The sequence below is a fragment of the Hordeum vulgare genome, chromosome 4H, assembly GCF_904849725.1.
Source record: "Hordeum vulgare subsp. vulgare chromosome 4H, MorexV3_pseudomolecules_assembly, whole genome shotgun sequence".
NCBI lineage: Eukaryota > Viridiplantae > Streptophyta > Magnoliopsida > Poales > Poaceae > Hordeum > Hordeum vulgare.
This window is the reverse complement of record NC_058521.1, coordinates 596,139,556-596,163,429: the sequence shown is the minus strand read 5'-3', so window position 1 is coordinate 596,163,429 and position 23,874 is coordinate 596,139,556. Positions and strand designations below refer to the sequence as shown.

General features: G+C 46.9%; 2 protein-coding genes across 2 annotated transcripts; one reads left to right on the top strand and one right to left on the bottom strand.

Moving 5' to 3' along the window:
- Nucleotides 1–6,865: 6,865 nt before the first annotated feature.
- Nucleotides 6,866–11,200, bottom strand: LOC123447414 (LRR receptor-like serine/threonine-protein kinase EFR). Its single transcript, XM_045124009.1, has 2 exons — nucleotides 7,532–11,200; nucleotides 6,866–7,422 (listed from the first exon to the last, which is right to left on the bottom strand). The coding sequence occupies exons 1-2, from the start codon at nucleotides 10,587–10,589 to the stop codon at nucleotides 7,034–7,036; spliced, it is 3,447 nt and encodes a 1,148-aa protein (XP_044979944.1). The 5' UTR covers nucleotides 10,590–11,200; the 3' UTR covers nucleotides 6,866–7,033.
- A 446-nt stretch (nucleotides 11,201–11,646) lies between these two features.
- On the top strand, nucleotides 11,647–15,081 carry LOC123447413 (semenogelin-1-like). The gene is made up of 9 exons (XM_045124008.1): nucleotides 11,647–11,819; nucleotides 11,933–12,256; nucleotides 12,399–12,722; nucleotides 12,865–13,188; nucleotides 13,331–13,654; nucleotides 13,797–14,228; nucleotides 14,391–14,471; nucleotides 14,581–14,638; nucleotides 14,723–15,081. Exons 1-6 carry the CDS (start codon nucleotides 11,735–11,737, stop codon nucleotides 13,943–13,945), a joined length of 1,530 nt encoding a protein of 509 aa, XP_044979943.1. The 5' UTR covers nucleotides 11,647–11,734; the 3' UTR covers nucleotides 13,946–14,228; nucleotides 14,391–14,471; nucleotides 14,581–14,638; nucleotides 14,723–15,081.
- The last annotated feature ends 8,793 nt before the right edge of the window (nucleotides 15,082–23,874 follow it).

Genomic DNA, 23,874 nt, shown 5'->3' with positions numbered 1-23,874 from the left:
TAGGAGGCCTCGGCTTTCTACCTCCCCCTCTGCCCGCCCAATTCTGTCGAAAGGCACCTCTGTTGTGATACGAAGGACCCGACATCCCCGGCACAAACTTGCCCGGTGGTGCCGTAAAACCCTGGTTGCCAGTCACATTGTTCATTGGCGCATGACCTCGCCCACCACCATATGCCGATGAGCCACGGAATTGACCGTCCCCATACGTGTTACCTCCATCATTGCCCCAACGTCCTCGCTGCTGAGACCGATGATCCGGTGGCTCCCCCACCTGACCGGCTGCCCCGGGCGGTCTCCCCGGCTGTGCAGCAGCATGAGGGTTTCTTGGGACCTGCGGAGGCGCTACGGGTTTTGCAATTCTGTCCCCTTGTCCCGGCGGTCAGGGTTGCGCTGCCGGCGGCTGCTTGGTAGCCCCCCTGCCCGCCATAACCGTATCTCTAGTCGGAAGGGGCGGCACCCGAGTTGCACGGCCTGTTCCCAACGGCGGGAAGCCGTGGTTGAGCCGCCGAAGAACCCTAGAGACAGGCGACCTGGTGCATGGGATGTCGTCGAGGGGAGAAGGTGCCGCGATTGGATCTACGTCGCCCAGACTAATCCTGTGCACGTTATTGCCTGTCGAAAGAGCTAGGTCCTGGGCCCTATACCCAGTAGTAGCACTGTCCAACGTGGCTGATTCGACAACAGGTATTACCGCCTGGGCCTTATACCCATCGATAGCCAGGTCATTGGGATCGAACACCGATCCTGCATCAACCGACGACACCGCAACCGATCCAGCATGGTTCTGGTGGTGTGTTTTATGGCCAAACTTATCCAATTGAGACTCTACCTGGGCCATACACCCAAGTTCTAATGAACCCATCTCTGGAGTACTATCATAAGGCCCGCCTTGTCCAATTCGGTAGTTCAAACGAGCGTTACGGTTTTCACGGATCGTCAGCTCCTCGACGGCGGCCGGCGGCCGCACCGTACCTGCTCTGCACTTCTTGTTCTTCCTAGGCAGAACGGTAGTCCAGGACTCCGAGGGGATGAAATCTAAAATCCTTCTGTGCATCTGTGGTGGCATCCTCGGCGGCACCATCAGTGGTGTCATCCTCGACGCCACTAGGGGTTGTGTACTCGGGATCGTTGTCTTCCGCGGCGTCCTCATAGCGGTGAGGTTCTTCCTCCATCTCCTGGGACAGCTCCCAGAATTCCTTGCCCGAACCGCCGGCCTCATCGTTGTGGGCCATGTTTCGCTCTAAATAGGAAAAAAGTTTGGTCAAAAAGTTGGTTATTGTCAAGGAACAAGATCATGGTCTCATCATTTAGGGTTTGTCGACACCGAGGCATCCTAAATGCTAAGCTTTTATCATTTAGGGTTTGTCGACGCCGAGGCACCCTAAAAGCCTAAGCTTTGATCATTTAGGTTTTTATCGACACCGAGGCACCCTAAAAGCCAAGGTTTTATAATTTAGGGTTTGTCGACGCTGAGGCACCCTAAATGCTAAGTTAAGTTTTCATCATTTAGGGTTTATCGATGCCGAGGCACCCTAGGTTGACTGATATATATGGGTATCTTCTAATAATATACGCTATCAAGAAAAGGGAAGGAGAATTCTAAGTTGGGCCTAATCACTTGGCTCTATTGCCACCTATGGTTGAATGCAGCAAGAATAAAGGGGCAGTTGATCCTACTTAATTAAGTACTAAGATACCCCGGGCCATGCATTAGTTGCAAGTACCCCATATGTCCTATTTCGTGTCCTTCCGTGTCCTGCTTCGCCTCATCATCATCATCATCATTATTAGCGTGAAGCTCCTCCCTGATGCCCATTGATTTCAAGTCCGCCCTTGCTTTCGGCCCATCTTTGGTCCTCTCTGGCATGTTGAGCAGGGTACCAAGCAGACTCTCGCACACATTCTTCGTGATATGCATGACATCAAGGCTGTGAGGCACACGGAGGATCTTCCAGTACGGCAAGTCCCAGAAAACATACCTCGTTTTCCATACCTTCAGCAACGGCTCTGGCGCCTTTCACTTCTTTCCCGGCTCTGGCGCCTTTCCCGGCGGTGGGCACTCTTTCCAATTTTTAAAAATCTTGTATATTTCCTCGTCGCTCCTCATAAGGGGGCGTCTTCGGGGTTCGGTTTCACCATCGAACAGATCCTTGCGTTTTCTCCATGAGTCATCGTCGCGAAGCCACCTTCGATGTCCCATGAACACGGTTTTTGAAGACCCGGGATCTCTATCTAGCTGGCGATACATTGTGTCATCCATGCACCTGACGCATCCAGAAAATCCGTGGACCACCTGCCCCGCGACATATCCGTAACCGAGATAGTCGTGCACCGTCGTGAGCAGTGCGGCTCTCATAGGGAAATATTCTTTCTCTGCGGCGTCCCACGTATTGGTTGGCTTTTTCCACAGCATGTCTAGCTCCTCTTTCAGCAACCCCAGATACAGATTGATGTCATTCCCTGGTTGTTTCGGCCCTTCAATTAGCATACTCATGTGAATGTACTTCCTCTTCATGCACAACCAGGGGGAAGGTTGTACATCCAAACAAACACAGGCCAGGTGCTATGTGTGCTTTTCTAGCTGCCAAACGGATTGACTCCATCGGTGCTCGCGCCCAGCACGATGTTCCTTGGATCGTCCCCAAATTCTGGGTATTCGAAGTTCAACGCTTGCCACTGGCTCGCATCCTTAGGGTGACTCAACACAAGGTGGTGCAGGATGAGTCGTCGTCGTCCCGATGGCTGGCGCCGGCATCCTTGTGCGTGGTCTCATCCCTCCTGGTTGCAGTCACCGTCGACGTCCTCGTCCTACTGCTGCTCCAAATCAAAGCACACATGCATCATACATACATACAAGAACACATATAATTTTAGATAAACATACGAACTAGGATACAACAGAACAAGGTTTGCATGAAAAAAAGCAAGCTCACAATAGGGAATGTCGCCGTGGACGACCTCACAAGTAAACTGAAACCGTGCATGTGACAATGAAAATTAATGCGTAAGCATTACAATTCACAAGCCACTTTTTTTCTTTGAAACCAAAATGAATACGTGGGCATGTGTTGCAAACCGATTTCTCAAAAAGAAAAGCTAATATCTGGACATTATGAATCATAAACCAATTATTTTTTATTGACAACCACAACTAGCAGTACATGGTCAGTTATTATAATGTAATGTAAAGAGAAGTCTGAATCTCCTTTGAAGGTCAAACTCTGAATTTCGTCTCCAATACAAGTCCGAGTCACTCTTTCGTCTACCTCGCCTCGGTGGTGCTCTTCTCTCCAAATCTCTTGTCGAGTGAGCTGGGACACCACACCACACCACACAACACACAACTCGTTTGGTAGTATTAGGGAAGGGGAATGGGAATTAGTAGTGGGAGTTGGCTGAGAGGTCGAGATGTGAGAAATAGACTTGTAGCCCCATTCCTTTGTTTGGTGGTTCAAGGGAATTCCAGTGAGAATATGATGGGAGTGTGAATTTAGAAATAAGAGGGAATCTTAGTTGAACATGGTTTGGTCTAATTAAAAACGGCAGCTCTAAGAACACGATTGACAAACTAACACACAATACGGTTCTCAAACTTAGAAATGAAGCATCCCTTTCTTTTTTGCGCAGCATGAGTAACCTTGTTTTGACCATACCTACAGATAACTCATAATATTTGCTTTGAGAAAATATGCCTGAAAGAAACATGCATATATTTCATCGTGTAATTGTGCATGTACAATATATTCAGCACATACACATACAGTTGGAAAAGAACAACAGCTAAAAGAAGTCTAACCTAAGCAAAATCGATCCATACCAATGTCCAACCTAAATTTTCTATACGAATCAGATGCTCAACAAAAGATATTTCTTAACAAGCAAACAGAGACGAGAAATCAACCTCAGCTCACCTCCATGGCGTCGGTCGGTCCGCACTAGCAGCAAACAGCAGGAGCAGGGTCGGAGGAGGAGCCTCCCCAACGTGAAGAAGGAGCCTCCCCGGGGTCGGAGGAGGAGCCGTGGTGGTCTTGACTGACTTAATGCTTGAAGAAGAAACCATCGACGGCCGGCGCCGCGGCTGGAGAAGGCGGCGAGGAGGCGGATCCGCGCCTGGACGCCGTCGGTGGGTCGGGCGTGAACGCCCGAGGCAGCGGGTGGGTGGCGGTCCTCCATGTCGTGGCACACCTTCGCTAGGGTTTCGGGATCCAGCGGTTACGGCGGAGAAGGGAGAGGGTGTGCGGGCCGCTGGCGGTGGGGTTGGGGAAGACCTCGACAACGTCCTTCGCGCCGGCCATGGCCGCCGGAGCTCGTCGGAAGCACGCCGATGGCGGAGACGAGGCCTTTCCCAAACCCTAGCCACGAGGGATGGGTTGGGTGCAAGTGCTGGAGGCGGGGAGGGACGGATCTGGAGCTCGGCAGTATCCTGCGTGCCGGCTATGGCCGCCGGAGCTCGGAGATAAGGTCGTCATCGGCGGCGGCGGCGCCTAACCCTAGGTCATGGGAGCGCAGAGAGGAGATATGGATGAGGGGGAGAGAGGCTTCGATGTGGTTGGGTGAGGATTTTCCTTTTATTTATTTTCCTATTACTTTGCCGTCATTTGGACTAAGGGCAGACCGCAAAGCCATGGCACCGTTACCTCCCGTTCCACTGCACACGTGTCCATTGTTTGCCGTCTCTCAAATGAAAAACAAACGGCAAACAGTTTTTTTTGCCGTCATTAGTGTATTTTACAGACGGCAAAATATCTTTGCCGTCATCTGATTTTCGTACAGACGGCAAAATATTTCTTTGCTGTCAGCTATTCTTTGTCGTTAGGTCAATGATGGCAAAATAACCTTTGCCGTGTGCCCCAATGATTAGCTGACGGCAAATAATTTTTTAGTAGGCAAAATAGTTGATTCCTGTAGTGCTTGTCTTTTTTATTTATCTCCGGATCATTTCTGTCATCTTCTCGCTTTTTCTCCTCCCTATCCGCGTGCCAACGCAGGAGCTTTGCTACCTTAGGGTACGCGAAATACCGCTGCAGACGAGGAGTGATCTGAAAGTACCACACCACTTTTCGAGGAGCTTTCTTCCTCTTCTTGTATTGACTGACCCCGCACACCGGACATATGGTAGACTCCGCGTGTCCGTACCGATAAATGAAGCAATTGTTCATGCACACATGGTATTTCACGTGCGGTAAATCCAGAGGACACACGATTTTCTTCGCCTCCTCGAAACTGGTCGGGCACTTGTATAGCAACAATCACCGAGCTTTCAAAAAAAATGGTGCAGACCAGGAGGCACATTATGTATCCATTGTTTTATCGCTTGTTGAAACTAGTAATTGTCTTGCGTGTTGCCACCGCTACAGCTGAGAGATGCTTTTCAGCTATGAAACTGGTCAAAACTTGCTTGCGTAATCGCCTCAATGATGATAATTTGAGTGATGATGTTATTTGTTATGTGGAGAAAGAAGAAATAAAAAAGGTCACCAATGCTCAAGTGGTTGAGTATTTCATGGCTCGAAGGAACATAACATACTAAAGGTAACTTTCAAATTTTAGCCATTTAAGTACTTTCATTTGGGCATTTTATTATATTCTACTAGTAGACTAGTAGTTCAATTCTATTTGTGTCTTGTAGGTTATTGAACTTGTTGTCTGATGATGTATTTCAGAATTTGGAACTGCAACTCGATCTTTTTCAAGTAATTTTGATCCTTGTTTTATTATTATAATAAGCATGCTCGAAACCGTCTTATGTTATAACCAATAATGTGTGCTAGAAGTTATGAAATACGGAGTACATCTTTATTTAATACTTTTGTTGATTAATTTTTTTAAACCTTGTTAAAGTGGTGCATCGGGTAACATTTGCTCCAGCTCGGCCCCTGAACACAAGGGCATCCCCGAGCGCCCGCGCCCACAACCTGCTCGTCCAGAACGCCGGCAGGCTGACTGACCACCCCGCCATGGCCCACGCGCTGGAGCAGTGTCAGCATGGCGGCTCTCCCTTACCGACCAAGTGTTCGCATTCATTTTGACCGCGGCGATGTCAAGCGTGGATGGCACGGTGAGGGCGACTCTGAGGACATTGCACGGTGCCGGCGGCCCGTGCCCCTCACTACTCAAGGCGCTGGCTTCGATCGGCGGGTTCGACGCGGCCGTGTCTGTGATCGAGGAGGGCGAGCTACTATAACGTCATGTTGGAGGCAAGGTGGCAGGCCGGCGACTTCCAGGGTGTCCGCCAGGTGTTCGACGAAATGGGGAAGGGGAGCTGCTACCCCAATGCCAACTCCTGGAACTACCTCCTTGGGTTCCTGTTCAAGAACGGCAGAGCCACCGAAGCGTGTGACCTTGTTGAGGCCATGGGGAGGTTTGAAGCCTGAACCTGATGGCACCAAGAAATCACTGTTGTACGAGATCCGAAGATGAATTCGGCAAGACAGATTTTCAATCAGATGTTCCTGGAAAGCTGGCGCGGAAGATTACAATCGACACGTCATGGGTATGTCTATGCTACGCCGGGGAAAATCGAAGATGCTTGCGAGTATGTCAGGACTATGTGCACCAGGACACGCGCCCCAGCCTGCTCACCATGCTGTTATGCAAGTCCGGGAGGATCATCGAGGCGAAGGGGAAGGGCCTCACACCTGACCATTCTGCTTATATCAGAGTTACCAAAGATTTGCACGAGATGGGGATGGGAGATCTGTCTGCTGAATTGAAGTCCTTGTTTCAGAAATTCATTGTACAATCAGGTTTGGAACACTGATTTATTTTTTAACTTTTGTGGAGTCGCTTAGTTGAGTAAATATTGCTTGTTCGTACACGGTATTCATGTGCCATTTATGCTCTTCACTCCCCACTGCGCCATTTTAGAGTAGATATCTTTGCTCTAAACCAGAAGAACACATCCCTGCTTTGTATAGATAAAAACATACACCAGCATATACAAATGGACAACGCCATTTTACATGGATGTATTAACTACCTCTGAAATGACTCAAACTGTATTCAGAAAAGGGGGGAAAAAGATAGTACATTACTATTCTTCTTTACCATCATGCCAATTCTTTGCTTCATCAGATATGCATGTGTCCGAGGCCACATGCTTTATTCTAAGTATCTCAGTACAAACTTGTCCTATACCCGGTCGCTCTTTGGGTGATGTCATGGAGCAAGAGAGGCCTATTCTTAAAAGTGGAATCACACAATTCTCCATCATGTCAGCTCCATTGCTGTTATCTTGTAGCATTGTGGGGTCAACAACCTCATGAATATTCTTTGTAAATGCTCTATCAACAAATTCATGAAGTCTCATACCATCGTTAAGTCTGTCATCAGTTGGACTACACCCTGTAATCAGTTGTAACAGAAGCACTCCGAAGCTATAGACATCACCCTTGGTTGATATCTCTTCGCTCATTCCATACTCTGCATTTACAAGTAAAAAACATACTAGTAAAATTAGAGAATTATCATTATCTGCACAACTCCGTAAGGAACAAACAGAATCAATATCTTGCAAATTAGCTTTTCTCACCTGGTGGGATGTATCCTATGGATCCTTTTAAGCGGCTCAAACTTGCTGAACTATCTTGACGTGCATTTTCTGTGCTGAACAGGAATCTTGCTAGGCCGAAGTCGATGACGTACGCGGCCATGTCAAGACCCAGAAGTATATTGCTTGGCTTCAAGTCACAATGTATAACTGGAGGTGCACACTGATTGTGAAGGTAATCCAAAGCAACTGCCACATCCAAGGCTATGTTAGTCCTTTGGCTTAAACTCAGAACATTCTTTTCACCATCTTCGGGATCTTTTAGATGTAGCCACATTTCTAGGTTCCCATTTGGCATGTATGGGAACACTAGGGCCTTGAAATCTGCCCCAGTATGATCCACAGAAGAGCATGAGGTAATGATTTTTACAAGATTCCGATGGCGAACATTTCTTAGGGCTTCACACTCTGCTATGAAGCTCCTACCTGCCCCGTTAATGTCAAGGTCAAAAATCTTGATGGCAACTTGATCTGCATGAAACTGCAGACTTCCCTTATAAACCCTTCCAAATGATCCAGAACCAATTAAGTTTGCAGAAGAAAACCTATCAGTTGCCCTTACCAAGTCTTCATATGATATCTTCTCAAAAGATATCTTCTGTAGCTTCTTTATCTGCTCATTGTCATGTTGCAAATGGGGATTTTCTTGCACCCGTTTCCTCTTGTAAATTATTGCAATACAAGAGAAAAGGATTGAAGTGGCAACAATGATTGGCAATAGAATCGCTAAGACTAGAATCAGTAACTTCTTCTTTCCTTTGCTGTTAGCCAGTTCCATACAAAGAGACATACCTCTCGTTGGGACAATTGTACACAGATGATCATTACCTTCGATTGAAACCGCACCAATGATGTCAAAAACACCGCCTGTCGGAACTGCTCCATCAAAATGGTTGAAGGATAAATTCAGGTCCTGCAGTGATTTCAAGGATTTGAGGAACTCTGGTACTTTTCCAGACAGGTTGTTCCCAGAAATATCCATGTGTTTTATACTGACTAAGTTGGCAAATGTTTGTGGAATCCTTCCTGCAAACAAGTTGTTTTGCATCCCAAGATACTCCAGATCAACACACTGACCAAGAGTTGATGGGATGTTGCCAGTCAACCTGTTATTTGACATGTTGATTTTCTTCAGATGAAGGAGACTTCCAACTTCATCTGGCATTTCTCCAGACAAGTAGTTGCTTGACAAGTCCAGCTCTATAGAAAGCGTAGAGATTGTCAAGATTTTACTTGGTATACGCCCATCTAGTGAATTGTGAGCAAGGTTGAGTATTGTGAGTTGACTGCATCGTGCTATACTTGCAGGTATTCTTCCACTTAAGTTATTATGATCCAATTCCACCATATTCAGCTGGACAAGATTGCCAACAGTATCTGGAATCTGACCTGAAAGCCTGTTATGCGCAAAGGATAGCTTGACCAATTTGTACAATTTCCCAATTGTTGGTGGTATATTACCAGTGAAAAAATTGTATTCCATGTACAATTTACTGAGGCCCTTAAGGTTGCCAATCTCCGGTGGTATAGGTCCAGAAATTTGATTGCTATTCAGCCACAACGAGTCAAGACTATTTGAAAGATTTCCAATAGAACTTGGCAATTTCCCATTAAGATTGTTTCCATCCAAGGCCAGCATGTACAATCTGGAGCAGTTAGATAGTGAAGAGACAATTCCCCAATCATCTGCTTCTAGCTTGTTGGATGACAAATCGAGAAGCACTAAATTTGGCAATGAACCGAAGAATGGTATGGATCCAATAAATCTGTTACTATCAAGAAAAAGCCAGCGTACGCGGTAAGCTTTGAGAAGAGAGGCTGGGATTGGTCCATCAAAATTGTTCTCTGAGAGTATTAGGTTCTGGATATTGGGGAGCGTGTAGCCAATGTCGAAGGGTAATCTTCCGACAAGTGAGTTCCTCGCTGTGGCAAGACTTTTCAGGGATGACATGTTGAAGATAGACGGTGGAACCGGTCCAGATAAGTTGTTTATACTCATGGTCAATACCTCTAATGTTTGAATATAACCTAAGCTCTCCGGGATGCTCCCAACTAAATGATTCTTTGTGAGATGAAGATGAAGTAGGGAGGAAAGGTTCCCTAGCGAGGAAGGTATTCTTCCTGAAAGATTGTTTTCCCCTAAATAGAGATGCTTAAGAGGGGAAGAGGTGACAGTAACAGAAGGTATGGAGCCAACAAAATTGTTATTTTTGAGGCAAATGGCACAAAGTGACAAACTGTTGAGGAGAGCCTGTGGGAGTTCTCCAGTAAGACTATTGCTCATGAGCCTAAGTACTTGAAGAGATGAACTATTTGCCAAGGACTCCGGGATGACCCCTCCAAGAGCATTGGTCCCGAGATCGACATACATAAGATGACGACTCCTGCCCAAAGACAACGGTATGGTGCCAGTAAGCGTGTTTTTGGCAAGAACTAGTATGCGCAGCTCAAGAAGGTCTCCAAAGGCAGGAGGGATGTTCCCTTGGAGCTTGTTGTTGCCAAGGTTAATCTCTTGAAGGTGCTTGCATTGGCTAAGGTTATGTGGGATCTCTCCATGGAGGGAATTGTTCCACAAGCCCAGAATTTGGAGCTGGGAACATGCAGAGAGTTCAGGTGGGATGTTACCTTCCAAACTGTTCATGCTGAGGTTGAGGTTGGTGAGTCGGCTCAGGAGGCCAAGCTCGGACGGCACACCGCCACCGAAGCTGTTGTTGGACAGCTGCAGCCTTGCCAGCCAAGTGAGGTTGACGATGCAAGGTGCTATGGTTCCTGAGATGCCTTGGGATTCAAGATCCAGCGCAACGACACGCCGGGGGGATGTTGCGCTGCAGGTGATCCCGTGCCAGTTGCAGAACTCCATGGATGTGTTGCTCCATGAAGGTAGAACTCCGACGGGTGCCGAGAGCTCGGACTTGAAGCAGAGGAGGGCTTTTCTATCGCTCTCTGATTCATCGCAGATGCCTAGTGATGGTAGGCTGCAAGAGAAACCCAGGAAAAGGCAGAGAGACCAAACGAGACCTGGAAACAACAAAGTTGCCATTACTCTGCTATCAGTCGGGATGAATGGAAACTCTCGCTTTGCCAGAGGATGTTTGAAGTGTGGTGTAACAGTAGCTCACCCACTTTAAAAGTTTAAATAGAAGGTTGGCATCTTTGATTGGAAAGTGGCGAGGAAGGATGACCTACTAGCTTGTAGCTACACAAGTCAATATGTGCAATATGTTCTGGTACACAACACCATAAAAGAATTTATGATGACACTAATGACGCTGGCACAAACACAACCAAGTGACTACACCTAACTTAGGGTTAGAGTAGCCATATAATTGACTGACTACTCGTACTGAAAGCAAAACAAAATGAACTGGTTGATTAATGATGCGAGAAGCTTCCTCACAGGAGAGAGAGCAAAGTTTCAAAGGTGGGGATGCAAGTTAATTAGAACAAATATATATTATGGTTTGGTTGGTGTCCTCTCCAGCCAAACTAGATGGTATCTACATGCATATGGGAATGTATTATCCCTGGCAAAACAGAATTCAAAGTACGAATCTGGTAGATGGAGTAAACTCGACTCGGACGACTGAGACTTCAAAGAAATCTTATGGAAGCAATAGCTACTACTTCCTCCATTCCTAAATATAAGTCTTTTTAAAGATGTATATAGACATATTTTAAAATGTATATTCACTCATTTTGCTTGGTATGTAGTCTCCTAATGAAATCTTTAAAAAGACTTATATTTAGGAGCGGAGGGAGTAGCTAGCAACTCCGAAAATGAAATCTGCAATGAGCCAAACTGTGCTAGCGCCACAATTTTTGTCTGAACTGCAGCCTAGTCTCTCTATTCTTTGACGCACGGGTATGATCTGAAGTAGCATAGTCTCCCTCTTCGTCTTGGTCTTGGTCTTCGTCTTGGCACATGGTGGTATGAGCCGCGTTCCCACTTTAATTATTCACTATTTATTCATCCTTTTGACTAGTCCAACGCGTGTGGTAGTTCACTGGGTAGGAATGAGATAGGTACCTCAGCTGAGTGCCTTGGTGAGATTAACCTGCATGTATAAGTACCCATGCAGGCGGCTTATTTGGGGGCAGTCATCAGTGACAGAACCACCTACTGCTCAAGTACTGCTCAAGTACTAAGCTATCCGTTGCATAGCTAACCAGTGCTCCCAGCTAGTCATGCCGCACGAGAATCTGTTGAGCCCTCCAGCTGCTCAAGTAGCCGGAGACACTCCGGCCATCGAGCAGTCTCCACCAGCTCCAGGTTCGCTCGGCTACTTCTCTACTCTGCATGCACCCCTTCAGTGGTTAATTACACATGTCTTCTTGCTTTCGATATCCGCTAACATATATACTCCGTGACATTTGCCCTTTCAGATGGACCTCGAACTGATGGGTCAGGGAACACACCTCAGCTCGACCTGGCCGACAACACGGTTGACAGAAACAAGATGATTCCCAGTTCCAATAGGGAGCATGGGCGTGGTGAACCTTACATGAAGATTACCAATTCCAACAAGAAGCACGAGCATGTGCCTCATGAACCTCACAAGAAGATTGCCAGTTCCAACAAGAAGCAGGAGCATGTGCCTCGTGAATTTCACAAGAAGATTGCCAGTTCCGACACGAAGGACGATCATGAGATTCGTGAACCTGGAAGCGGAGAAAGCTATTCTCTGCACCGAACTGTCACGCTCGCTGGTGCGTCCGAGGACTCCAAGGCCGAAGAGAATGGCTCGGCTACTTCTCTACTCTGCATGCACCCCTTCAGTGGTTAATTACACATGTCTTCTTGCTTTCGATATCCGCTAACATATATACTCCGTGACATTTGCCCTTTCAGATGGACCTCGAACTGATCAGTTAGGGAGCACACCTCAGCTCGACCTGGCCGACAACACGGTTGACAGAAACCAGATGATTCCCAGTTCCAACAGGGAGCATGGGAGTGGTGAACCTCACAAGAAGATTACCAGTTCCAACAAGAAGCAGGAGCATGTGCCTCATGAACCTCACAAGAAAATTGCCAGTTCCAACAAGAAGCAGGAGCATGTGCCTCGTGAACTTCACAAGAAGATTGCCAGTTCCGACACGAAGGATGATCATGAGATTCGTGAACCTGGAAGCGGAGAAAGCTATTCTCTGCACCGAACTGTCACGCTCGTTGGTGCGTCCGAGAACTCCAAGGCCGAAGAGAATGGCTCGGCTACTTCTCTACTCTGCATGCACCCCTTCAGTGGTTAATTACACATGTCTTCTTGCTTTCGATATCCGCTAACATATATACTCCGTGACATTTGCCCTTTCAGATGGACCTCGAACTGATGGGTCACGGAGCACACCTCAGCTCGACCTGGCCGACAACACGGTTGACAGAAACCAGATGATTCCCAGTTCCAACAGGGAGCAAGGGCGTGGTGAACCTCACAAGAAGATTACCAGTTCCAACAAGAAGCAGGAGCATGTGCCTCATGAACCTCACAAGAAGATTGCCAGTTCCAACAAGAAGCAGGAGCATGTGCCTCGTGAACTTCACAAGAAGATTGACAGTTCCGACACGAAGGACGATCATGAGATTCGTGAACCTGGAAGCGGAGAAAGCTATTCTCTGCACCGAACTGTCACGCTCGCTGGTGCGTCCGAGGACTCCAAGGCCGAAGAGAATGGCTCGGCTACTTCTCTACTCTGCATGCACCCCTTCACTGGTTAATTACACATGTCTTCTTGCTTTCGATATCCGCTAACATATATACTCCGTGACATTTGCCCTTTCAGATGGACCTCGAACTGATCAGTTAGGGAGCACACCTCAGCTCGACCTGGCCGACAACACGGTTGACAGAAACCAGATGATTCCCAGTTCCAACAGGGAGCATGGGCGTGGTGAACCTCACAAGAAGATTACCAGTTCCAACAAGAAGCAGGAGCATGTGCCTCATGAACCTCACAAGAAGATTGCCAGTTCCAACAAGAAGCAGGAGCATGTGCCTCGTGAACTTCACAAGAAGATTGCCAGTTCCGACACGAAGGATGATCATGAGATTCGTGAACCTGGAAGCGGAGAAAGCTATTCTCTGCACCGAACTGTCACGCTCGTTGGTGCGTCCGAGAACTCCAAGGCCGAAGAGAATGGCTCGGCTACTTCTCTACTCTGCATGCACCCCTTCAGTGGTTAATTACACATGTCTTCTTGCTTTCGATATCCGCTAACATATATACTCCGTGACATTTGCCCTTTCAGATGGACCTCGAACTGATCAGTTAGGGAGCACACCTCAGCTCGACCTGGCCGACAACACGGTTGACAGAAACCAGATGATTCCCAGTTCCAACAGGGAGCATGGGAGTGGTGAACCTCTAGTACCGGTTCGTGGCACGAACCGGGACTAAAGGGATGGTGGCGAGCTGGTGTCAGGCTGGGGCCGCACTAGCACCTTTAGTCCCGGTTCGTGGCACGAACCGGTACTAGAAGATCACATTTAGACCAGGTTTGTGTCATGAAGCGGGACTAAAGGTTTCCCTATATAAGCCCTTCGTCCAGCCCGCGTTCGAGCTCTCTCTTCTTCCCCTTTCCTCTCCTCTCTGTTCTTCCCCAAAGCTCGAGCTCATCCTTCATTTTGCCCAAAATTTGTCAAGATTTGAAGGCACCCCATCCATCCAAGTGATCACAAAGGTTAGCAACTTTGTCCTTTTATCTCTCATTGCTAGATTAGCTCTTGCAATGATCTATAAGTATAGTGATTTGTGGATTCTACTTTGGGAGTAATTATATGTGGTAGTTTATTTGATTTATATGCAATTTGAGCTTAAATTAACTCTTAGTTTGCATATGTAGGTATGGTTTAGTTAGTGCTTTCCCGTCCCCGTCCTAACCACCGTCGATCGCCCAGACTGTCCCGTCGTCGGCACCACCTTGGTGAGCCTCATGTTCTTATCATTTTTATTTAAAAAAATCATGTTTGTGTGATTCAGATATATAGTTACTTGTATAATTTTCTTACTCATACGTTGTTTGTTATACATAGTGGCATGGTTTTGATATCCGTCCCCGTCGGCCCTCATCTGGTTTATGATTCGGATGTGGTATATTCTCTTGTATAACTATTTGTTCTATTTCGTGTTTATGACAAATTATGCCCATCAAGTTGACATAGATATTTTATCTAGGAGGTATGTGAACCGGAAATTCCAACCGACCCTCTTGTCGAGAGGTTAAATTTAGTTGAAAAAGAAAACGAGTATTTGAAAGAAAATTTGAAAAGAATTGAAGAAGAGAAGATGAAACTGGAGTATGTTGCCGATGTCGTCGATGATCACAAGATCAAGATGGAGAAAATGCGCTTGAAGATTAGAAAGATTAGAAAATATGCCATTGATAGTGAGGCTTGGTATCATTATGTTGTTGGATCAATTGTTACCTTAGTTGCGATCTTGATCGCATTTATTGTTGCATTTAAATGCTTTAGCTAGAGAGTTTGTATGTTGTGAGAATAGGTGTGTATGAACTTTATGTATGAACTTGTATTAATTTGGTCTTTTTGGTGTTGTGTAATGAAGATGAGCCGGCAATGGACGTACGATGACTGACGCTCTCACCGGATCATTAAAGGCGTGAATACTTTTCTGATTGCGGCTGAGGCAAACAAGCGCGCGGATGGCTTTATGTGTTTTCCATGTGTTGTCTGTAAGAATGATCAGAATTACTCTAGGTCAAGAATCATTCACATCCACCTGTTTGAGTGTGGTTTCATGCCCCACTATAATGTTTGGACCAAGCACGGAGAAAGAGGGGTTATGATGGAAGACAATAAAGAAGAAGAGGACGACGACAGTTATCCTGGCCATGGGTTCCATGAATAGGATGGTACAACAATGGGGGAAAAAGCTGAGCCGGCAATGCGGGAAGAAGCTGAAGAAGAGACATCAGATGAGCCCGCTGATGATCTTGGTCGGGCCATTGCCGATGCAGAGAGAAACTGAGCAAGTGAAAAGGTGAGGCTGAAGTTGCAGCGCATGTTAGAGGATCACAAGAAATTGTTGTACCCAAATTGTGAAGCTGACAAGAAAAATCTGGGCACCACACTGGAATTGTTGCAATGGAAGGCAAAGAATGGTGTATCTGACAAGGGATTAGAAAAGTTGTTGATAATGTTAAAGAAGATGCTTCCAAAGGACAACGAATTGCCCAATAGTACGTACGAACCAAAGAAGGTTGTCTTCCCTCTAGGATTAGAGGTGCAGAAGATACATGCATGCCCTAATGACCGCATCCTATACCGCGGTGGGTACGAGGATTTGAATGCATGCCCTGTATGCGGTGCAATGCGCTATAAGATCAGCCGCAATGACCCTGGTGATGTTGAGGGCGAGCGCCCCAGGAAGAAGATTCCTGCCAAGGTGATGTGGTATGCTCCTATAACACCACGGTTGAAATGTTTGTTCCAAAACAAAGAGCATGTCGAATTGATGCGATGGCACGGAGAAGACCATAAGAAATACGGGAAGTTGAGAGTACTCGTTGACAGGTCGTAGTGGAGAAAAATCAAGAGAAAGTGGCGGGACTTTGCAGCTGACGCAAGGAACGTATGGTTTGATCTAAGCGCAGATGGCATTAACCCTTTTGGGGAGCAGAGCAGCAACCATAGCACCAGGCATGTGACTCTATGTATGTATAACCTTCCTCCTTGGTTGTGCATGAAGCGGAAGTACATTATGATGTCAGTGCTCATCCAAGGTCCTAAGCAACCCGGCAACAACATTGATGTGTACCTAAGGCCATTAGTTGAAGAACTCTTACAGTTGTGGAATGAAAATGGTGTATGTGCGTGGGATGAGCACACACGTGAGGAATTTGACCTACATGTGTTGATGTTTGTGACCATCAATGATTGGCCTCCTCTCAGTAACCTTTCACGACAGGCAAACAAGGGATACCGCGCATGCACGCACTCTTTGGATGATACGACAGTATATATTTGGATAATTGTAAGAAGATTGTTTACCTGGGACATCGTCGATTTCTTTCGAGCAGGCATCCCGTAAGAAAGAAAGGCAAGCATTTCAAAGGTGAGACAGATCACCGGAAGAAGCCTCGCCACCGTACTAGTGAGGATGTACTTGATATGGTCAAGGATTTAAAAGTAATCTTTGAAAAGGGTCCTAGCGTAAAAACTATTCCGAATGACGCTGACGAACGCGCACCCATGTGGAAGAAGAAATCTATATTTTAGGACCTACCCTATTGGAAAGACCTAGAGGTCCGCTCTGCAATTGACGTGATGCACCTGATGAAGAATATTTGTGTGAACCTGCTAGGCTTCTTGGGCGTGTATGGGAACACAAAATATACACCGGAGGCACGGGAGGACCAGCAACGTATGCACGGAAAAGACGGCATACATCAGGGCCGTGCCAGCTACGCTCTTACAAAAGAATAAAAGGAAATCTTCATTGAATGCCTACTCGGTATGAAGGTCCCGTCTGGCTTCTCATTGAATATAAAGGGAATAATAAGTATGGCATAGAAAAAGTTCCAGAACCTAAAGTCTCATGACTGTCGCGTGATTATGACGCAACTGCTTCCGGTTGCATTGAGGGGCCTTCTACCGAAAAATGTTTGATTACCCATTGTGAAGCTATGTGCATTCCTCAATGCACTCTCTGAGAAGGTAATTGATCCAAAAAACATACCAAGGTTATGTTGGAGAACGTCGCATGGGAAACAAAATATTTCCTACACGCACGAAGACCTATCATGGTGATGTCCATCTACGAGAGGAGATTTGGATCTACGTACCCTTGTAGATCGCACAGCAGGAAGCGTTAGGAAACGCGGTTGATGTAGTGGAACGTCCTCACGTCCCTCGATTCGCCCCGCGAACTGTCCCGCGATCCATCTCACGATCCGCTCCGATCTAGTGCCGAACGGACGGCACCTCCGCGTCCAGCACACGTACAGCTCGACGATGATCTCGGCTTTCTTGATCCAGCAAGCAAGACTGAGAAGTAGATGAGTTCTCCGGCAGCGTGACGGTGCTCCGGTGGTGGTGAAGGATCTACTCCTGTAGGGCTCCGCCCGAGCTCCGCAGAAATACGATCTAGAGGAAAAACCGTGGTGTTTGTGGTCGGGCTGCCGTGGCAAAAGTTGTCGCAAATCAGCCCTAGAACTCCACTATATATAGGAGGAGGGGAGGCTTGCCTTGGGGTCCTCCTTGTCACCGGCTCTAAGCCATACAAGACTGCACATTGAACTACTGAGTAGTCCTCCTTGCGTGCTAACCAAGCGTTCTTAGCATCTTGGTCAGCCGCGGCGGGTGGTTCATCTCCTAGCGCACCATTAAGGCCATAATCTTTCTTCCCAGCTTGTAGGAGCAATTAAGATTACAAGCCCAGTCTACAAAGTTGCTTCCATCATCTTTCAACTTAGCTTTCTCTAGGAACTTATTAAAATTCAGGGTGACTGTCGCGTGAGCCATTTATCTACAACACAAATATTTTCAAAATGGACTTAGACTATGTTCAAGATAATTAGAGTTTAACTAATCAAATTACTTGCTAAACTCCCACTCAAAAAGTACATCTCTCTAGTCGTTTGATTGGTTCATGATCCAATTTCACTAGCTCAAGTCCGAGCATCACGTGAGTTGAGGATAGTTTCAGTGGTAAGCATCCCTATGCTAATCATATCAACTATATGATTCATGATCGACCTTTCAGTCTCATGTGTTCCGAGGCCATGTCTGCACATGCTAGGCTCGTCAAGCTTAACCCGAGTGTTCCGCGTGTGCAACTATTTTGCACCCGTTGTATGTGAACATTGAGTCTATCACACCCGATCATCACGTGGTGTCTTGAAACGATGAACTGTAGCAACGGTGCACAGTCGGGGAGAACACAATTTCGTCTTGAAATTTTAGTGAGAGATCACCCCATAATGCTACCGTCGTTCTAAGCAAAATAAGGTGCATAAAAGGATTAACATCACATGCAATTCATAAGTGACATGATATGGCCATCATCACGTGCTTCTTGATCTCCATCACCAAAGCACCGACACGATCTTCTTGTCACCGGCGCCACACCATGATCTCCATCAACGTGTCGCCATCGGGGTTGTCATGCTACTCATGCTATTACTACTAAAGCTACGTCCTAGCAATATAGTAAACGCGTCTACAAGCACAAACGTTAGTTTAAAGACAACCCTATGGCTCCTGTCGGTTGCCGTACCATCGACGTGCAAGTCGATATTAACTATTACAACATGATCATCTCATATATCCAATATATCATATAACGTCATTGGCCATATCATATCACAAGCATACCCTGCAAAAACAAGTTGGACGTCCTCTAATTGTTGTTGCATGTTTTACGTGGTTGCAATGGGTATCTAGTAGATCGCATCTTACTTACGCAAAAACCACAACGGAGATGTGCAAATTGCTATTTAACCTCTCCAAGGACCGCCTCGGTCAAAACTAATTCAACTAAAGTTGAAGAAACAGACACCCGCCAGTCATCTTTATGCAACGAGGTTGCATGTCAAGCGATGAAATCAGTCTTTCGTAAGCGTACGAATAATGTCGGTCTCGGCCGCTTCAATCCAACAATACCGCCGAATTGAGAAAAGAATAAGGAGGGCAGCAAATCGAACATCGCCGTCCACAAACCCTTTGTGTTCTACTCGAGATTACATCTACGCATGAACCTAGATCATGATGCCACTGTTGGGGAACGTCGCATGGGAAACAAAAAATTTCCTACGTGCACGAAGACCTATCATGGTGATGTCCATCTACGAAAGGAGATTTGGATCTACGTACCCTTGTAGATCACACAATAGGAAGCGTTAAGAAACGTGGTTGATGTAGTGGAACGTCCTCACATCCCTCGATCCGCCCCGTGAACTGTTCCACGAACCGTCCCGTGATCCGTCTCACGATCTGCTCCGATCTAGTGCCGAACGGACGGCACCTCCGCGTTCAGCACACGTACAACTCGACGATGATCTCGGCCTTCTTGATCCAGCAAACAAGACGGAGAATTAGATGAGTTATCCGACAGCGTGACGGTGCTCCGGTGGTGGTGAAGGATCTACTCCTGTAGGGCTCCGCCCGAGCTCCGCAGAAATAACCGTGGTGTTTGTGGTCGGGCTGTCGTGGCAAAAGTTGTCTCAAATCAGCCCAAGAACTCCACTATATATAGGAGGAGGGGAGGGGAGGCTTGCCTTGGGGTCCAAGACCCCAAGGGTCCGCCGGCCAAGGAGGTGGAGGAGTCCACCTCCAATCCTAGTCCAACTAGGATTGGAAGGTGGAGTCCTTCCCTTCCTTCCCACCTTTTTTTCCTTTTCTCTTTGATTTTCTATCTCCTGCGCATAGGGCCCTTTTGGGATGTCCCACCAGCCCACCAAGGGCTGGTGCGGCACCCTTAAGGCCTATGGGCTTCCCCGGGTGGGGTGGCCCCTCCCGGTGAACATCCGGAACCCATTCGTCACTCTCGGTACATTCCCGGTAATGTGCGAAAACTTTCCGGTAACCAAATGAGGTCATCCTATATATCAATCTTCGTCTCCGGACCATTCCGGAAACCCTCGTGACATCCGTGATCTCATCCGGGACTCCTAACAACATTCGGTAACCACACATATAACTCAACTATACTAAAACATAACCGAACCTTAAGTGTGCAGACCCTGCGGGTTCGAGAACTATGCAGACATGTCCCGAGGTACTCCTAGGTCAATATCCAATAGCGGGACCTGGATGCCCATATTGGATCCTACATATTATGTGAATAACTTATCGGTTGAACCTCAGTGTCAAGGATTCAGGCAATCCCGTATGTCATTCCCTTTGTCCTTCAGTATGTTACTTGCCCGAGATTCGATCGTCAGTATCCGCATACCTATTTCAATCTCGTTATCGGCAAGTCTCTTTTCTCGTTCGGTAATACAAGATCCCTTGACTTACACTTAGTCATATTGCTTGCAAGGCTTGTGTGTGATGTTGTATTACCGAGTGGGCCCCGAGATACCTCTCCGTCACACGGAGTGACAAATCCCAGTCTTGATCCATACTAACCCAATGGACACCTTTAGAGATACCTGTAGAGCACCTTTATAGTCACCCAGTTACGTTGTGACGTTTGATACACACAAGGCATCCCTCTGGTGCTAGTGGGTTATATGATCTCATGGTCATAGGAACAAAATACTTGACACGCAGAAAACAATAGCAATAAAATGGCACGATCAATATGCTACGTTCATAGTTTGGGTCTAGTCCCTCACATGATTCCCTTAATGATGTGATCCAGTTATCAAGCAACAACACTTTGCACATAGTCAGAAAACCTTGACTATCCTTGATCAACTGGCTAGCCAACTACAGGCTTGCTAGGGACCTTGTTGTGTCTATTTATCCACACATGTATCTATGTTTTCATTCAATACAATTATAGCATGGATAATAAACGATTATCTTTATACAGGAAATATAATAATAACTATTTATTATTGCCTCTAGGGCATATTCCCAACAGTCTCCCACTTGCACTAGAGTCAATAATCTAGTCCTCACATCGCCATGCGATTTACATTGTAATAAATCGAACACCCATACAGTTCTGGTGTTGATCATGTTTTGCCTGTGGAAGAGGTTTAGTCAGCGGGTCTAGTACATTCAGATCTGTGTGCACTTTGCAAATATTCACGTCCTCTAACTCGACATAGTCACGGATGAGGTTGAAGCGTCGTTTGATGTGTCTGGTCTTCTTGTGAAACCTTGGTTCCTTTGCTAAGGCAATGGCACTAGTGTTGTCACATAACAGAGTCAATGGATCTAGTGCGCTTGGCACAACTCCAAGATCTGTCATGAACTGCTTCATCCAGACACCCTCCTTTGCTGCCTCAGAGGCAGCCATGTACTCCGCTTCACATGTAGAATCTGCTACGACGCTTTGCTTGGAACTGCACCAGCTTACCGCACCCCCATTAAGAATAAATACGTATCTGGTTTGAGACAGAGTCATCCGGATCGGTGTCAAAACTTGCGTCGACGTAACCTTTTACGACGACCTCCTTGTCACCTCCATACACGAGAAACATTTCCTTAGTCCTTTTCAGGTACTTCAGAATATTCTTTCATCACCTGATCAAAACCCACTTGTACAAACCCAAATGTTTCATCACCTGATCAAAACGCTTATTCCAACTCCGAGATGCTTGCACCAGTCCATAAATGGATCGCTGGAGCTTGCACACTTTGTCAGCATTCTTAGGATCGACAAAACCTTCGGGTTGCATCATATACAACTCTTCCTTAAGAAAACCGTTAAGGAGCGCCGTTTTGACATCCATCTGCCAGATTTCATAATCGTAAAAGTGTTGGGTAACGTAGCATAAATTGAAAAATTTCCTACGCATATTCAGACCTTTCTACGGAGAGACCAGCAACGAGAGAGGGGTAAGAGCATCTTCATACCTTCGAAGATCCTAAGCGGAAGCGTTGCTAGAACGCGGTTGATTGAGTCGTACTCGCAGCGATTCCGATCTAGTGCCGAACTACGGCACCTCCGCGTTCAACACACGTGCAGCCCGGAGACGTCTCCCGCACCTTGATCCAGCAAGGAGGAGGGAGAGGTTGGGGAAGAACTCTAGCAGCACGACGACGTGGTGTCGATGGAGAGACGAGGTCTCCCGGCAAGGCTTCGCCAAGCACCGGCAGAGAGGAGGAGGAAGAAGGGCAGAGCTGCGCCGAGAGAGAGGCAAAAGTCTGATCTCCAATGGCCAAAAGTGCCCACTATATATAGGGGAAGGGAGGGGCGCCTTGAGGGTTTCCCTCTCCTGGGGGGGCGACAGCCCTAGATGGGGCTGGTGCGGTGGCCAAGGGGGGAGGAGGGGTGTGGCACACCCCTGGTGGGCCTTAGGCCCACCTCGCTTAGGGTTTGCCCCCCTCCCTTTTCTCTCCCCCACGCATTGGGCTGAGTGGGGAGGTGCACCAGCCCACCTAGGGGCTGGTTCCCTTCCCCACTTGGCCCACCTTACCTCCCGGGGTCGTTGCCCCCTTCGTTAGACCCCCGGGGCCACCTCCGATAGTCCCGGTGGTCCCGTTACGTTACCGGTGATGCCCGAAACACTTCCGGTATCCAAAACCATCCGTCCTATATATCAATCTATACCTCCAAACCATTCTGGAGATCCTCGTGACGTCCGAGATCTCATCCGGGACTCCGAACAACTTTCTGTAACCTCGTATAACAATTCCCTATAACCCTAGCGTCATCGAACCTTAAGTGTGTAGACCCTACGGGTTCGGGAGACAGGCAGACATGACCGAGACGCCTCTCCGTCCAATAACCATCAGCGGGGTCTGGATACCCATGGTGGCTCCCACTTGCTCCACGATGATCTCATCGGATGAACCACGATGTCAAGGATTCAATCAATCCCGTATACGATTCCCTTTGTCTATCGGTATAGAACTTGCCCGAGATTCGATCATCGGTATACCTATACCTTGTTCAATCTCATTACCGGTAAGTCTCTTTACTTGTTCCATAGCACGTCATCGTGTGACTAACTCCTTAGTCACATTGAGCTCATGATGATGTTCTACCGAGTGGGCCCAGAGATACCTCTCCATCACATGGAGTGACAAATCCCGATCTCGATTCGTACCAACCCAACAGACACTTTCGGAGGTACCCGTAGTGCACCTTTATAGTCACCCAGTTACGTTGTGACGTTTGATACACCCAAAGCACTCCTATGGTATTCGGGAGTTGCACAATCTCACGGTCGAAGGAAAAGATACTTGACATTAGAAAAGCTTTAGCATACGAACAATACGATCTAGTGCTATGCTTAGGATTGGGTCTTGTCCATCACATCATTCTCCCAATGATGTGATCCCGTTATCAATGACATCTAATGCCCATGATCAGGAAACCATGATCATCTATTGACTAACGAGCTAGCCAACTAGAGGCTTGCTAGGGACACATTGTGATCTATTTATTCACACATGTATTACTGTTTCCTGTTAATACAATTATAGCATGAACAATAGACGATTATCATGAACAAGGAAATATGATAATAACCATTTTATTATTGCCTCTAGGGCATATTTCCAACAGTCTCCCACTTGCACTAGAGTCAATAATCTAGTTACATTGTGATGTATCGAACACCCATAGCATTATGGTGTTGATCATGTTTTGCTCGTGGAAGAGGTTTAGTCAAGGGTCTGCAATATTCAGATCCGTGTGTACTTTACAAATATCTATCACTCCACTCTGGACATGGTCCTGGATGG